This window comes from Rattus norvegicus, chromosome 2 (genome assembly GCF_021556685.1).
Source record: "Rattus norvegicus strain SHRSP/BbbUtx chromosome 2, alternate assembly SHRSP_T2T, whole genome shotgun sequence".
Taxonomy (NCBI): Eukaryota; Metazoa; Chordata; class Mammalia; order Rodentia; family Muridae; genus Rattus; species Rattus norvegicus.
This window is the reverse complement of record NC_141535.1, coordinates 171,621,119-171,638,451: the sequence shown is the minus strand read 5'-3', so window position 1 is coordinate 171,638,451 and position 17,333 is coordinate 171,621,119. Positions and strand designations below refer to the sequence as shown.

The 17,333-nt window shown below is 40.8% G+C and overlaps 1 protein-coding gene across 28 annotated transcripts in view; it reads left to right on the top strand.

Annotated features, from left to right (window-relative positions):
• Arfip1 (ARF interacting protein 1) overlaps positions 1 to 17,333 on the top strand; it is a 79,381-nt gene that overhangs the window by 52,924 nt on the left and 9,124 nt on the right. For all 28 annotated transcript variants that reach the window (NM_021763.3, NM_001446610.1, XM_087631936.1 and 25 more), the window contains 3 exon segments: positions 190 to 411; positions 3,994 to 4,151; positions 9,283 to 9,457. In NM_021763.3, coding sequence (NP_068531.1) covers positions 190 to 411; positions 3,994 to 4,151; positions 9,283 to 9,457 — 555 coding nt within the window.

Here is a 17,333-nt window from a genome sequence, read left to right as displayed (position 1 = left end):
AGTTACTACTTAGACAGGCCTGTAAATGCATTTCCTCAGTCCTGGGAACAGGGATAGTAGTTCAGCTTGCTAACTCGCTCACTCTAGGTATAAAACTAATTGTGTAGTGCACAGTGTAATATTTTGGTTTGCTGTAATTTTTTATTGTTCTTTTTTCTTCTTAAATAAAGTGCATCTTTCTGCTTTTAGTGTACTCGGCAAATTATATCTGAGAAACTAGGCCGTGGCTCAAGAACCGTGGACCTTGAACTTGAAGCTCAGATTGACATATTAAGAGATAATAAGAAAAAATATGAAAACATTCTGAAACTGGCTCAGACCTTGTCGACGCAGCTTTTCCAGATGGTACATACCCAAAAGCAACTTGGAGATGCATTTGCTGACCTGAGTTTGAAGTCTCTAGAACTCCACGTAAGCTTATTGAGAACACCTCTTAGGGATTGTGGGTGTGAGGGTACTAATAGAAGTATTCTGAGTGGTAATTTTTTTCCATTTATGATTGCTAAACTCTTAGTAAAATTGGCAATGTTGTGTTTGTTTGGGTGCTGGACATTGAACCAAGTGACCATTGGTGTTATTCCACTGGCCTATATCCTCAAACCCCAAAGTAATGGGATTTTGAGGCATTTTTTAAAAAAAGGTTTTAATAAGATTTATTTTATATGAGTACACTGTAGCTGTCTTCAGACACACCAGAAGAGGGCATCACTGTGAGCCACCCTGTGGTTGCTGGGAATCGAGTTCAGAACTTCTGGAAGAGCAGTCAGGGTGCTTTTAAATGCTTGAGCCTGGGGATATTCTTCTCAAGATACTACATTATACAATCTTTTGGTCTTTTTCTTTGGTTGTTGTTGGGGTTTTTGGGTTTTGGTTTGTTTGTTTGAGACAGGGTTTCTCTGTGTAGCCCTGGCTGTCCTGGAACTCGCCTTGTACAGCAGGCGCCTCTGCTTGCCTCTTATCGCCTGCCTCTGCCTCCTGAGCACTGGTTGTACGGCACGTGACACCCCCACCCAGCTTACATCATATACAATCTTTAAGGAGATCCAGATGACCCTGAATGTAGTGATCCATTTCTACCCAGAATAGATGTCAGCTAGAGGGTCTAGGAGAAAGTTCTTGGTGAGAGAGAAGGGAAAGATCATAACTATTTATGATTCTTTGATGGGATACAGAGTAAGTAGGCACTTACGCTGCAAACCTCTGCCAGTCTTGAAATAAGCTGAACAAATAGTCACTTGTTTGAGTGGACTTGGGGTATGTGCTTACTAAAGTTATGAAGTAAATTAGATTTAGGTCTGGGCTACAGCTCAGATAGCGTATATAGTCCGCATTTCTAAGACAGAGTATAGAATAAAGGTCTTTTTTTCTCCTAGCATTTATTTATTTAAGTGTGGAACAGAACATTTTTCTTGTTTTCAGACAAAGTCTCTAGCTGAGGCTGGGCCTTAACTCCCTACACAACTCAGGATGACTTTGAACTTCTGATCCTCCTGCCTCTGCTTTCTGAATGCTGGGATTTGTATGTGTGCTCAGTTGTTATGTACTGAACTCAGAGATCAAACCCAAGGTGGACGAATGCTAGGCAGTCACTCTACCAGCAGAGCTGCTTCCCAAGCCCTGCGGAGACTTCCTTGAGAACTTCTTTTACTATCTCACGACTCTTGATGTCTGGCTGTTTGTCTCGCCTGCAACAAAAGATAACCCTTCACCCCATAGATGTCTAACCTGAGGAAGTAGATCATTTAAAGCAGAAAATTATTTTTTTCCTAGAAACTTGGATAAGAAATTTGGTACAGACATTGATACAGCACAATAATAAAAAAAAAAATACAGAAACTCATGATCTCTTAGATTTACGGAATTTGCATGGCTGGCTTTATTTCAAGGGTCTCTATCTCTGTTGCATAGGTCTCTGGGCTTTTCCCCCTTTTGATGAAATTATAATTTAACTAGATTGTTTCTGTCTTTCCCTTTCCTCCTTCAGATTGTCCCATATACCCTTTCTTGATCATCTGGGTGTGTGTGTGTGTGTGTGTGTGTGTGTGTGTGTGTGTGTGTGTGTGTGTATTCTTAAATACATAATACAACCTGCTTTGTCTGTATAATGTTCCTTGAATATATGTTTTTGGGATAGGCCACTTGGTTTTGGGTAGACAGTTTCACTGCTTTTCCCTGGGGAATAGTATTTCTCCCTCTCTTGTTATTCTCTAGTGTGTGTAGGATTGAGGCCCTGTGTGCATGCCCCCTCCCCTTCATCCTCATCCTCATTCCTGTCCCCATCCCTCAGCATTTCATCCACCCCACACCTCTCCCCGTCCACATCCATGTTAGCATGCTTGTTGGTGGTGTTCTCTGCTCTATTGCACAGCAGGTAAGAAGGGCTCCTTAGTTTTTGTTAGGATTATGCTTATATAAGTCTAGGGTTTTTTGTTTCTGTTTTTTGTTTGTTTGTTTTGTTTTTTTTTTTTTGAGACCAGGTTTCTCTGTGTAACTCTGGCTGTCTTAGAACTAGCTCTGTAGTCCAGGCTGGCTTCAAACTTGCAGAGATCTGCCTGTCTCTGCCTATCAAAAGCTGAGATCAAAGGTGTGTGTCATCACGCCCAGTTATAAATCTAATTTTTATAGTTTTCTTCCTCTTTTTTTTTTTTAATTTTTGGCTTTTACCTCTTAATGTCAGAGAAAATAAGTACAATTATAATATTTTAAAATTTTTGAGAAGTTAAAGAAAATGTTCTATCCCATATATTTTAAATGCAGTAACATTTATTTATACTTCATATGATTTACCTTGTAGAAAATGTCAGAAACACCCTGCCGTTCTACCTATAGTTATAAAGATGCTATGGTGATGATAGAATGAGTGACTGCTTCCCCACTGATTGTCAGTCTGTTTTGAGACAAAGTCTTGCCCTATAGCGTCAGTGTGCTTGACTTTGGAGCACCTGTATTGTGCCATCTCTGAGTGTTAGGATTGCAGGTATGCGCTATTCTTCTTACACGTTTCTACACTTGGAGTCGTCTACACAGTTCAGAAGACTGAGTCGGAGCAAAGCACATGAACCTCTCTTAAATGAAAAATGTTTTTAGCATAGTGTAATTTTACTCTCCTGATACTTACTGAATTATTACATCATTTATCATCTGGAAATGTAATTATAAGCATAGCACTGCATTAAATTTTCATCTACTAGTTAACTTTGTTACTCCTTTTTTTTATAGCCAAAATTGAAGTGTTTTATGACAGACTGGAGAATTCACGTTGGACGATACATCTTACAGTAAAATAGGATGACTTTATTTGGTCAGATGTGCGTCTGACTAATCTGCTCTGACTGGGAAGCTTGCACTGCTGGCCATGAAGAGTTTGTTCTTGCCACATATGAAGGAGTTGTCTGAAATGTTGGCTGAGCTGAGACATGGTTTATTAGAATGAGCTAAGGCTGGTGTTGAGTGAACCTCTCAGCTCTCTGCCCAGATAGACCTGATCTTGCAAGGCACCTGGACCACATAAGTTTACAAAGAAATGTGTCTTGTCAATATTTATACGTTGAAGAAATTCAATCAAAACACAAAAAAGAATGCAATCTATTTTATGTCTGAAAGTTTTAGCCAATTGTTACCTAATTTGGTCCTGAAAGTTCTAACTTCTCTGATTAATAAGCTGCTGTATTTTCCCACACAGCTGTGCTTACAGTGTAATAGAAACAAAATGTGGAAACAAAAATAATCTGTATAGTACAAAGTAATTTAGCTTTTAAAATTATTTAGATTTAGCTGTGTGTCTGGGCTAATGATAATTTTGGTTTACTAAACTTTTAGTAATTATGTAGCTAGCTATGATTTATATTCTTACATTTTTAAAGATTAGCAGAAAAAGTAAAAACTTCAGTTGCTAGATTTCTAACCCAAACATTTTCCCATTGATAATATGTTTACAATTTCAAAGTCATGCCCAGTGATTAGTGGCCAGTTAAGATGTCGTCTTTGTTTTAGGAAGAATTTGGCTATAATGCAGATACACAGAAGCTGCTGGCTAAAAATGGAGAGACTCTTCTTGGGGCCATTAATTTTTTCATTGCTAGCGTGAACACCTTGGTGAATAAAACAATTGAAGACACACTAATGACAGTAAAACAGTACGAGAACGCCAGGTGGGTACGACTTCATGCTGTCTGCTTCACAGGTGACTTGTATTTACTTAAGGTGTTTGGTTCCTAACAAGAGAAGCTTACTGTCCAATAGGAGAAGATAAATAATGTATTAGAAAAAAATAATGTATTAGATTAGGATCTGAGGTCGGGGATGCTTGTTGCATGAGCCCCCTGTTTGGGCCAGTACTGAGACCGTGTAGAGGTGGAAAGAGAGAACCACATCCACAGAGCAAATGCTCTCTTTTCCAAAAAAAACCAAATGTCAAGTTGGAGGTTAGTTCCCAGAAAGAACAAAATGGGAGAGCAAGGTTTTGAAGAAGGCAAGAGCCAAAGTCAAGTAAAGCCTCAGGAGTTTTTCTCAGCATATGAATCCTGCACCCTAGGTGCTTGATGCTGCCACCTCTTCAGAAGTAATTTTCAAAAGGCCTGGAAAACTTCACCTTGGGAATGTCCGGTTGAGCCGTACTCATACCCCAGCCTTGCTTGCTGACAGATGGGGAATGGAGGAGTTCTCAGTTCTAGCTTCCTTTGTCCTACAAGTAGACAGTCTGGAATCTGACCTAATGAGAACCTGTAACTGTATTATTGGTGCATCCCACTGTGAGCAGTCACACTGCTTCCACATACCAGCTCTTGATTTTCATTTACCCAGGTTCAAACTGCCATTACATGTTTACACATTTGGCCTTATACATAAATATTTACCTTTATCTTGGTGGTTTATAATACAGATTTCCAAATGTACTATTTTATATGTATATCCCTCTCATGATTTTACTAAGTGAACAAAATGTATAGTAATAACTAATTTTAAATATCTAAAAATATTCTCTAAGAAGTCCACACCCATGATAACTTTTCAACTTTTGCTTCCATGTCCATTTTCCTGTGTCCTGACACTGTTGTTCATTGTCAGCCTCATTTTCTGGTAGTTCTCTGAGCACTTGGAACGCTGTCTTTCTGATACATTTCTGTAGTGTGGTTGAAGGTGATGTCAGGTCTTACCTTGTAGGAATAGAAGTCGACTTTTGACCTCTTACCCTAGCTAAATGGCAGTGCTTGTGAGAATTCCGAAAGCATCTGCCTCACCATTTTGTGGTTGAGTGCTTATTCTTAGGTCCATATTGTCTATGCTTTCTGTAGGTCAAAATCCAGATATGTGGACTACTTAATTTTTGATTTTTTTTGTTACAAGAAGTGCTTCTGTTCTGTGCTGTTTGTAATTTCCAGTTTAATATTAATGGTGGTATTGTTGCTGGCTTTCAAATAAAGGTCACGGTAACAGCTAAGACTATCTGTGGGAAGCGGGAGGTTGCTGGTTTGCAGATTATTTAGGCTAAAGACTTACTTTTTATTTGAATTATTTATTAACATGATAAAATCAGGTGGTGAGAAATAGAATTGGAAGCAGTCTTCCTAAAGATTTACTTCACTGACACGGAGAGTGTCAACAACATCTGCAGTAATTGGCCTGCCCGGCTGCTGAAATCCTCTCGTCAGCCGTGTTTTCATGCATTCATACGCACAGGAGTAAAAGCTTAATTTGTCTTACTTCTGTGTCAGTTTCTGCTAAATTTGTCTATCATAATCTATCTCTAATCATTTTAAGCTGTTTTTCAGTTTTTCTAGTTCTTAGGAGACTAGACGATTCAAAGATAAGAATTACTTGTCTGCCTCTTGTGTGCTGAGGCTATAGGCAGGTGCCACCGTGCACAGCTCAGTGTGGGAAGCACTTGTGTTTGATTTACAGAGGAGTAAAGTAAGTCTACAGAGATTGAATGGCTTGCTTACCTGTAGCTTCAAATGCCCATTTGGCTTCCTATCTTTTAATCTAAAATTTGGGCTGCAAGTGTAGTACAGAGACAGTGTCTTGCCTAGCACAACAAAACAATAATGTAATTTTTAAAACCATAAAATTTTCATGTCTCATAATTGAAAAACCGTTTTTAAATGAGAACCTCGAAGGATAATGGAGTATCAGGTCTCAGGGTATATACAGTATATTGGCTTATTTGGAACTTTTGGATAGTTACTTAAAGGAAACCTTCAGGCAACCTCATTTGTGTGCTTGACAATGATATCATCCCAGAACCATCTTTTTTTGTTCAAATTACGCTAGCATATTCTTTAAGTTTAGCTTGGGGCTTGATTTCTGCTTATCAGTTCTCTGAGGACTTGGTTAGTAGTAATACTTGGACATTGGCTTCTTGCGGGATAGTCTTTGAAGAAGAGGCTAAGCTTCAAAGTTTTAAGTAGCAGTTTCTTTTTTGTTTGACAAATTTACTGACTTTTAGGGCAAGGGTCATCCATTTGACCAGCATTAGAAGAGGTAATTAAGGCAAATGCTGGGTGGTCTGTTAACCCTCATACGCATTGTGTACAAGTCCTTCCTGGCCTGCTCGTAACAGCCCATTCAGTGTTTCTCCACAGCAGCACCAACAGGCGGTCATTTGTGACCTTTTCACATGTGGACACCTGCTTTCCATAGAGTAACAAGCCCAGGCTGGCAATCTTGAGGCTTGCCCTGGAAGACTGAGTGCCCATCCCTGGGTGGCACTGAGTGCTCTTGGAGAAGTGTTGCTGGGAAGTTCTGCTTTTGCCATCTACAAAATGAGCATCAAGGCTAAAGAATGCAAGGTCAATATTATAACTGCATATATCTCGGCCAGCACCGCTGTTTAAAATGCCACGTAGCTTCGTAGGGCGCGTGGGGCATCCCACCAGCTTTAGTTTGCTTCCACTCTCTTGTTTGTAGCTTGCTTTTAGCTCTTCCTTTTTTTAATACTAAGCATTCTAAAGGTTTTGATTATTGCCCAATATCATATAATAATATGGGTATGAAGTTTTGTTGTAATTATTGTTCCCATTCATAGATGAAAAGGTAGAAACAAAAAAAATGCAATGCTAACTGAAGACAGGAAAGCAAGTAAAAGATAGTTTGGCCTGAAAACCCATGGACTTAACTAACTTGTTAGCAAGTTTAAATTGTCCTGCCCCGTTGTCTGTCTGAGTCTTTATCGCCTCTGTTCAGGTTCTGACACGTCTTATCCCCTCAGTCTTGAGGCTGACCCATCTTCTTAGTCTACTCCAGTCCATCTCCCTTCCGTTCCATTAGAGGCTCAGCTCTCTATCCTAAACAAATGAAGTCAGGACAAAGCACAGCTCTTCACTGGCTTTTTCCTGCTTGCTCCTGCTGGCTTACCTCTGAACTGTTTTTCAGGGACCATGGGGCTGTCTACAGCCCTGACTGAAGTGCCTTCCATTACTGGCATTAATTTTGGGTTGTAATACACTGACTTAATTCTCAACTGTCTATGTCAGTACTGACACTTTTCTCTTTGGGGGTTATCCTACCAATTTTATTGCCTAGTACTCTTTTACTGTCCTTCACACTTTAGTTGTGTCCTATTTTTGTTCTCCTCAGAAATACTTTCTTAAATGTCCAGTCATGCCCACTGTCTGTAATGGTGATGTGCATTGTGCCATTTTGTTACAATCGGCTACTCACTCGCATCTTGAGGATGAGCTCTGCTCACTTGAAACACAGAAGGTGCCGACGTGATTACTGCTGGATGGATCAACATTTAGTGAACGAATGAGTGGTCTTCATCGGCCCGGAAAGATCTAGTTTGTTAAATTTAGTGCAGGTTAAAAATAAGCAGGGCTTGGAGGCCAGGCACCAGGCACATGCCTTTAATCCCACTGTCCAGGAGGCAGAACAAACAGGCATCTGACTTTGAGGCCAGCCTGGTTTTTAGAATGAATTTAGAACAGCCAGAGCTACACAGGGAAAACTTGTCTGGAGAAAAGTAAAACATAAAAGTAATAAAACTTGGGAAGCAGAAGCTGGCCGATCTCTGAATTCAAGGCCAGCCTGGGCCTCATAGTGAGTTCGAAGACATCCAGGGTTATGTAGTGAGACGGTCTCAAAACCCACAAATTAAATGGCAGACAAAGTACGGTCGAATGTGAGGGACTAACATATTCCTTTTCAAGTTAGGTATACAATATAGTTTATCACTTAGCATATTCTTCATTCTTGGAGTGGAAGATAGAGGAAATCTTCCCTCCAAGAATCTCCCTCTTGATGTCTGAATAAAGACCATTAGCTGTAGCACATAGACTTTTTTTTTACTGAATTAGGGGGCACTTGCTTTCTACAGTCGAGTACAGAATGCTAGAGCAGCTGAGAAGGTCTGCTTACCATGGCAGCACTGTTACTCCACAGGGCTATGGCAGAGGTGCCATGTAGCTGCTGAGAGGTCGCAGAGTGAGTTTGGTGGAGGAGCTGTTGTAGAATCATTAAGGCAGAGCACCTCACAGAACCAGGTACAGTGTCTACAGGAGGTGTCATTTTCACAGTCTAAATGCTACTGTGACCACAATCCATCTAGCATTGTACTGTCATATGTGCCTGTCAAACACTGAACTGTGACCAGTGTCTGTTGGAATATGATGATTGTAAAAAGTACACCGGGGCTTTCCAAGACTCAGTGTAAAGTAGCCCCAGATATAACGTAGCTTGTTAGCAATTGTCTGCATTCATGACAGGTTGCAGCAGTAGTGTCTGAAGTGACAGTATTATTTACACACAGTGATGAGAACATTTTAAAGAGCATAGGTGCGTTGGTAATTCTCAGTGACTTAGCAGTTTTGCTAGACATTCTAAGTCCGCTGGCCTTACCAACTTTGTCTCATTAGTAATCAGTTCACATTAAGGATTGATAACTACTTTGAACTTGGTTTGACATCTGTTGAGGTTGACTTTTTTTATTTAAGTATTTGCTAAATGTTGAAAATTTTGTCCAGTAATATTTAAGTTTGGGAAATAGTGGATGATCTTAAGAAGCAGCTTCTCCCTGTTCACTCATGCATGTGTGCATGCACATATTTTACAGTGCTGGAGAACAAAGCCCTAGAGTTGCACACATCTAAAGCACTCTAGCGCTGAGGTCCCCCCAGCCCTTTAAGTGTCTTGATAGCTCTTTATGTTTAGGGAAATAATGATTTAAAGCATCAAATGTAGACTGTGTGTGGGGTTTGAGTATTAATGTGAGACTCTTGTTTCTAGTCCATCTCTTGACTGCCCCAGTGTTTGCTGCTGTGAGATTATTTATTCTCTTCTTTTCAGAATTGAATATGATGCATATCGCACTGATTTGGAAGAACTGAACCTTGGACCTCGTGATGCAAACACTCTGCCAAAAATTGAGCAGTCACAGCATCTGTTCCAAATACACAAGGAAAAATATGACAAAATGCGCAGTGATGTTTCTGTCAAATTGAAATTTCTTGAGGAAAATAAGGTAAATTTATTCTTTGTTTTCTGATAGCTGTTCATGGATTTTAAAATAGTTAAATTCGCAGAAATGATTTGTTTCTAATAACTTTTTCATGACAATTGCATGAAGGAATTTGGTTCATAACTAATTTGAGTTTAGATAACATAATTTCTGTTACAAGAGTCATCAACCATACTGAGTCATGCTCTCATATATAACAACTGGGTGGGTAAAAAAGTCTTGTGTTCAACTTTGATCTTTAGGTTGATGATGGAAAGCAAGGACTTCAGTTAAAAAATGGGGCTGTTATCAAGTTTAGTGGCCCATGCCTATAATCTCTGCATTAGGAAGCAGGCTGGTCCTGGTTTTATTGTGTGCTTTTGTTGGTTGGTGCTGGGGATTGGATCCCAGCCCTGGGCATGCTGGGTAGGTGAGTGGTCTACTGCTGAGCTGTGTTCTCGGCCCTTGAGTTTTCCTTTGTGTGAAGGGTCGGTTCCTGAGTTTGACACGTCTTCTTAGTTTTCTGTGGACGATTGTAGTTGTAAATGAGAGAACCAATAACAATCATGGTACAACTAGGTGTTCTCTGTCCTGTGACTGGATCTTTCGTGCAAACAGTTCCTTTTCCTATGCTGTCTGCATCCTCTGAAACCCAACAGGCCTTCAACCATGCTTGCTTCCAGGCAGCCTTGGATAACTGGCATGCAGTTAGTCAGTCAGTTGTCACTGTAGCCTATTCTTGGGACAGCCCATTATGACGTGAAAAGGTTGGTCTGACTCACAGTTGCAGGGGTCTCAGTAATAGGGTGTATCCTCACAGGAGCATGTGTCAGGCAAAACTGCTCTCCCGTGGCACCCAGGGCAGCCCTGTTTCCTCACTAGGCCCGGTGGCTTTGGTGTTTCTTCCTGTGTCTGTGGAAGGTTTGGTTTTTATTCTGCTTTGCTGTTTGGTGACTGTAGCTGTCGCTGTCCTGGAACTTGCTGTGTAGACCAGGCTGGCCTCAGATTCACAGAGATCGGAGTGCCTCTGCGTACAACACCACACCCAGCCGTAGTTTTTATTTTTAAGACAATATTTAGTAGATAAAAAAGAGCTGGCCTTGTGTTCATGTTTAGCTCTGCTCTTGAGTTTTTAGCTAAGCAGGGGTGTGCCCTGTGCCACACTTCAAGATTCTACTATCTCCCAGAGGGCCATAGGCTGGCAGCCAAGCCTTTAACACATGGTCCTTTGGGGACAGATTTAAACTGTAGCAATTATTTTTATTTACTTCTAGAAAACTAATATTTATACGCTCCCTCATGACATCAAAGAGCTATATTAAATTATTACCTTCTTGTTTTCTTTAAGCCCGTAGCTACCATAACATTTGCAGAAATAACATTTCTTTGGGTTCTACCATCTTTAGAAATGTTATTCCATTTCTAAAGAGAGTGTGAATGAAAATACTCACCTGGAAGCAATACACTGATAGAGATGGTCCAACATGATTGAAGTAGCACAGCCTTTTAAAGCACTCATTAGTTAAGGTCCACAAGACTATGTTCATTTCAGTCTCAGATCTATTAATCAGTTACGTTTTTTAGTATTTTGATGGATGTTATTATATCAATATTTACATATTTGTTGACATTATCACTGATACATCTCTTAGAAGAGCCACACTCCACAGTAATATGCATGTTGATAACTTGTAGCCAGCCAAGTCATTTCTAAATTGTTTTTATTACTGTAATTTTTTTTTACAGTCAGTTGTTGTTCCCCTCCCAGCCATCCCTCCCACAGTTCCTCATCCCATCTCCCCCTCCTTACCTCCATCTCCAAAACGATGGGCCCATCACCCTCTTCTCCCACCAGGCCTCCCTTCTCCCTGGGGCTTCAAGTCTCTCGAGGGTTAGGCACATCTTCTGTCACTGAGGCTAGACCAGGCATCCTCTGCTGTATATGTGTCAGGGGCTCATATCAGCTAGTGTATGCTGCCTGGTTGGTGGGTCAGTGTCTGAGAGATCTCGGGTCCGGGTTGGTTGAGGCTACTGGTCTTCCTATGGGGTCACTCTCCTCCTTGGCTTCTTCCAGCCTTCCCCTAATTCAACACAGGGACCCTGACTTCAGTCCATTGATTGGGTGTAAGTATCAGCCTCTCTCTCAGTCAGCTACTTGTTGGGTCTCTCAGAGGACAGCCATGCTAGGCTCCTGTCTGTAAGGACACCATAACATCAGTAATAGTGTCAAGTTTTGGAGTCTATCCTTGAGGTGGACCCCAAGTTGGGCCTGTCACTGGACCTCCTTTCCCTCAGTCTCTTCACCATTTTTATCCCTGTAGTTCTTTTAGACAGGGACAATTCTGGGTTAGAGTTTTTGACTGTGGAATGGCAACTCCATCCCTCCACTTGATGCCCTGTCTTTCTAGTGGAGGTAACTCCTCCCCTGTTGCCTTGGGTGTTACTTTTAAATTTTAAATGCCAGTCAGATGGATCTTATTAACGCATTTTTTTTTGTAAGCACTGAAAACATTATCATGTAGGGAGTAACAGTAAGTTCGTCGCAAATAGACTAGACGTGGTGGTGTGTGCCTTAATCCCGGCACTGAGGAAGCAGAAGCAGGAGCACCTGAGAGTTCGAGGCCAGTATAGTCTAGGGAGCAAGTGCCAGCCAATATTGTGTAGAGACCATGTCTCAAGTATTAATTAATTTAAAAAACAAAGTAGATATTTACCATCTTTAAGACATCTTATCAGCAAGTGGACTGCTGAATGGCTTGAGCCCAGCTGTCACGTGTCACAGAGGGGCATTTCTGTGGTGGCATAACAGGGATGGGATAAGGGTGCAGGTGGATCTTCTCTTTAAGTAAGGATGGGATATTGAAGGGAGACGATAGGAAGTTGGCTGTTGTATGTTCAGAGTTTGGCTTCGATAACAAAGGTCTGGGCATTACTGGAGATTAATATCAGTCTGTATTTCCTTTTTATTATAAAATATAATAGAAAATTATCCCTGTTCTCATGGATTTTGTGTTCTGAGAATATTGTCTTAGTGTTTCGAAGCTGCTAGAACAAAGTACCATATATACATATCATAAATATAAAATATGTTTCTCGTGTCTCTAGAGAGTTGGAGATCTGAGGCAAAGGCAGTCTGGTGTCTGGTGAGAACCTTCCTCTGGCTCATAGATGGCCTCTTTCTTGCTGTACCTTTACCCAGCAGGAAGAGGAAGGGGTCTAAGGCCTCTTTTAGAAGGACATTAATTTATTAATGAAGACTTGGGACCAAACACCACCTCTGTCCTCCCCTGGGTTGAGGATTTTGAAATGAATTTGAGGGGGCACAGTATTCAAGCCATAGCGGGATGGTTACTGTCAGCTAGATTTCAGAGTGGTCTTTTATCCTTTTTACTTAATGGTTTAAAATTATGAGATATTGTCAAACTGTTACTTATAAGCATTATCTATAATTTAAGACTTTGCTCCAGGAGGTGGCGGTGCATGCCTTTTATCCCAGCACTTGGGAAGCAGAGGCAGGCGGATTTCTGTGAGTTCAAGACCAGTCTGGTCTATAAAGAGAATTATGGGATAGCCAGAGCTATGCAGAGAAAGCTTGTCTCAAAAAAACAACAACAAAGCAAAACAAAAAGGACTTGGATCTATGAGAGAACTTTGCAGCACTGTTTGATTTAACAACGTTTACCCTTTTTATTTTTAATTAACAAGAACAAAAGGAACATACAGTTTGCCTCAACAGCTTTCAGTTCAATTTGGTTCTTCTAGTAAAATATTTCTGAATTAATTGCTCAGTGTTACACAGATGTAAACAATCTATTTAGGAATTGGATTTTAACAAAACACAATGCAGCGCTTGTTTGTTTGTTTGTTCAGTGTGTGCTGACTTTAAGAACAGCGTCCTGAGTGTAGTTGTGTACAGTGTGATGGTTGAAGGGCCTGGTTTTGTAGTTTTCTGTGGGGCTGGGGTGGTTTGTCCTGGTTCTCTGGTTTGTAGCTTTCCGTGGTGACACTTCTCAGGGGCAAGCACCTGCAGCTGAGTTACACCCCACCAACTACTCCTAAAATGAGAGGCCAAATAGTGAGTGGCTAAATAGTCCATAAAATCAGGGCAGAAAGTCCCGTATGGAACGTTCAGTCTGTGGCAGTGCTGTTAGGTCTTAGTGTTAGTACTTTTGTGGCTCCTTTTTAAAATTTTAACAGAAAGTGAGGCTGGCCATAAGATAGACTCTTTGCTCTGTTTTAAAAGTCAAGGTGTTTGCAGTATGTTCTTAGGATAGCCTTGCTGTGCTTTGGCAAAACAGAATGGATCGGTATATGAGTGGCAGCAGAGAAAGTCACTAAGCCTCTAGCTGAGGAGCTTGCCCTTGGGACCAGCACTCTGATAAAGCTGGTCCTTAATTATTACACCACAGAAAATAATTTCAGGGCCAGAGCTTTGCACAGAGTGCTTACCTAGCGTAAATTCAGTCCCTAGCACTGGAGGAGAAAAGATTCACAAAAGATTGCAGTCCCAGCATTTGAGGTTTGAGAGGTATGAGGACCCATCACTACATTGAGGTCAGTCTACACCACGTACCCAGAGACTAGTCTGAGCTCCAGTGAGACCATATCTCAGACAAACAAAATGAAATTCAGGGCTGAAGGGAGCCACGATATCAAGTGTGATTGTCAAAGGTAAAAGAAGCAAACACCTTGGATTTTACCAGGCCTGGGATGGCAGGGAAACTTAAGAGGTAAGACTACTTGTGTGTGGGATTGTCAGGAAAGAGGGGCACATCTTGAGTGTCCTAACAATTTTATTGTCTTTGAAGTTACATTGCTCAAAGAATATAATCTATACGTAGGTTAGAAGATTACGCAAAGGTTAAAAATTAAGTAAAAATTTAAAGTGGTCTGCTTATCATAAAGAATTGTCCTCTCATAAATGAAATTGTGAGGTAAGTCTGTGGTGCATTGCTCAGGGTCGGATGCTTAAGATCAGATGACACAGGCTCTGGCCCGTAGGAGCACAGTATGCATTCCCTTTCATGTTGTGAGAGATCTCCTAGACTTGGTTACACAAACCAGATGAGAGAAGGGTGTCTTTCTCTTCCCAAGTCCCTTCATTTCCCTCGTTTTTCTCTTGCTGCAAGTGTGCACTGTTGTACACTTCTGTATGTGTGCCTCCCCTAATACTGAGGTCATATTTGAACTTGTTATTCTCCCTCAGTAAGAATGTATGTTTCTGCCTTCCCTCCCCATCCATGACATAATTACTTGCCTTTAACTTACACAATCATGTTAATCTCGGATGTGGCCTTCATTGTTTGTTCATAGCAGTGAAGACCGAGTTAACTAGGTTCTTGGAGTGTTTCACCTCTCATCATTTCTTCTTTTAGACCTTTAAATAATGTTGTTTGAGGTTCATGACCTAAAGCAGCTTGTTTATCCGCCATTTGTTCTTTCAAGTCTCAAAGCAAAATATAGGCCACTTTAGTAAAAAGAATGAAAACCAACATTTCTGGTGACTGCATAGTCCGTGAAAATAGGTACTGAGTCCTTTAAGCCTTCATGATGTTCAGTGATGGTTCAAGCATTCACTACAATGTGTGCATTCTTCCCCGTGCCATCAAGCCTGGCCCACTGGCTTCAAACACTGGCTCTGACTGTCTGTCTGTGCTTATTGTTGGTCTAGAGAAGCAGATTGGCTCGAGCAGCCCATTTGTTTTACACAGTTCTTGTGTGCTGGAACCACCGAGAGTGTGAGATAGATGGTTTGAGGTCACTCTGAGGCTGGAGTGTAGCTAAGGGTAGAGCTTGTCTAGTGTGCTTGAGTGTTCTAGATACTAGAACTCAGCACTAGGAAAGAAAAGGCAAATGGCAGGTATTTTAAAGCTATGAGTATGTTGGGGGTAGGGTTAAATGTTTGAAATCATCCAATAAAACCATTTAGGGTATAAATCTAAAATTAGGGGCTTATTTGATTTTAAGAAAGATAAAATTACTCTTACCTTAAGATACTGTTAATTAGCTATGACCATCAAATCCTGGTTTGTTTCATTAGTTTATATTTTAATGACTTAAAAGATGTTGGGTGGTCAGAGAAAGATAGACTGGATTTTGGATAGAGTGTTCAATGGCAAAAAAAATGCACATTTAAAAAAATCAGCTATTCTTGTAAATAAATCGGTTATTCTGAGTCTGAGGTTGATATAACAATAGTCGTTTATTCTCAGAGTATTTTGCATAAAATAGTAACCTTCTTGTCAGGGATTTCTTTGTTGCTATTCATGCTAGGCAGGCACTTTGCCATTGAACTCTTTCCCTAGTGTAGAAGTTCTTTTTTAATACTAAGTGTATTATTTCTTTTCTAATCCATTATTACCATCTTACTTCATGTATGGATTATAAATTTTATTTTTCAGAGAAAAATTCAGAGGGCTAAATAAAATGGTTGAGCAGAGGAAATAATGCATGGAAACTAGAAAGTGTTTGTTTTGTACACACACACACACACTGTGGCTCTGACTTGGCATACCCAGACAACTGCAGGGGAAACACAGCACTTAGGAACTGAGGTCGGAAAACTTGGAGGACCATGTTTGGCTTGCTCACCACAAGTACGTTCAAGGGGAATGCCACATCTGGTTTACTTAGTTTGGCTTTTCTCTAGTGCTGGGATCTGGAGCCCGGGTCTTGTGCTAAGCTGCAGACCTCAGAGTTTAAAATGATTGTGCCAGAGATTAAGGCACATGACTGTGGTTACCTAGGGTGTACTAGCCACAGATGCCACCTCAAACTCAGCAGGTACTTGACAGTGTCCCTTGGTGAGTGTCCTGCCTTCGCCTCTTGAGTGGCACCAGCCCGGGTTGTGTGGAACTAGGGATTGAACCTGGGATTTTATGAGTGTTAGAGGAGCACTCTAGAAGCATATTCTTGGAATGTTTTTCTTATTGTCAAACAAAAGAATGCCAGTCTGTTAGTGTCTTAGTATCCATGCCAGTGATCAGCTATGTAATTGCTTTCACAACTGGAATGTGAGTACTTGATGTGTTCACTCACATAGGTCAAGTGAGATGAAATGATAGAGGTGGGAGAAGCGTGTGTGATGCTGAGCACAGAAGGACCTGTTGACAGTGTCCAGATGTGACCTGCCTACATTTGGATCCTGTGAACATTCCTTTACCCATATATCTTACCAACGCTTTGGTTACCCACTCTCTGTTCCTTTGGTCCTCCTGGCTGCTGCGCCTGGTTCCCCTCTCCCCCTCTCCTCACATAGCTCAGGGTCCCTGCCTCTGGCTCTGCTCTCTCCATTTCTATAATAAAACTTTCCCTCCGCCATACCTAGAACCATCATGTTTCTTTTCTTTTCCATTTTACTTCCTTTTTTCATTCACTTGTAAGAGAAAATATGCAGCATTTGTCTTTCTTAATCTGCTTTCTTTTACTTAACCTAATGATTTCTGGTTTTTTAATCCATTTTCCTAAAAATACCTTCTTTTTTTTTTTTTTTTTTTTTTACAGCTGAGTAAGATTCCATTGTATATAGGCACCACATCCTCTCTATCTGTTGATAGGCATTTGGTGCTTCTGTTTCTTCGCTGTTGTCAATAGTAAAGCGATGAGTGTGGATATAAGGATTCTTCTGTGGTGAGGTTTAGTGTCTTAAGATAGTTATAGCTTTCCTGGGAGCCTTATGAGCCTCCCTCCAGGAGGGAGCTTTTCATTCTAGGGTGTCTAGACAGGGTTTCTCTTTGTATCCATGGCTGTTCTGAAACTCACTCTGTAGAACAGGCTAGCCTTGAACTAGCATGGCAGTTCTAGACCAGCATGGGCAGTATGGTGAGATGATGAGACTTCACCTAAAAAGCCACAGAAACAAACAAACAAACAAATCAGTCCCTCCTATTTAAAACAGATA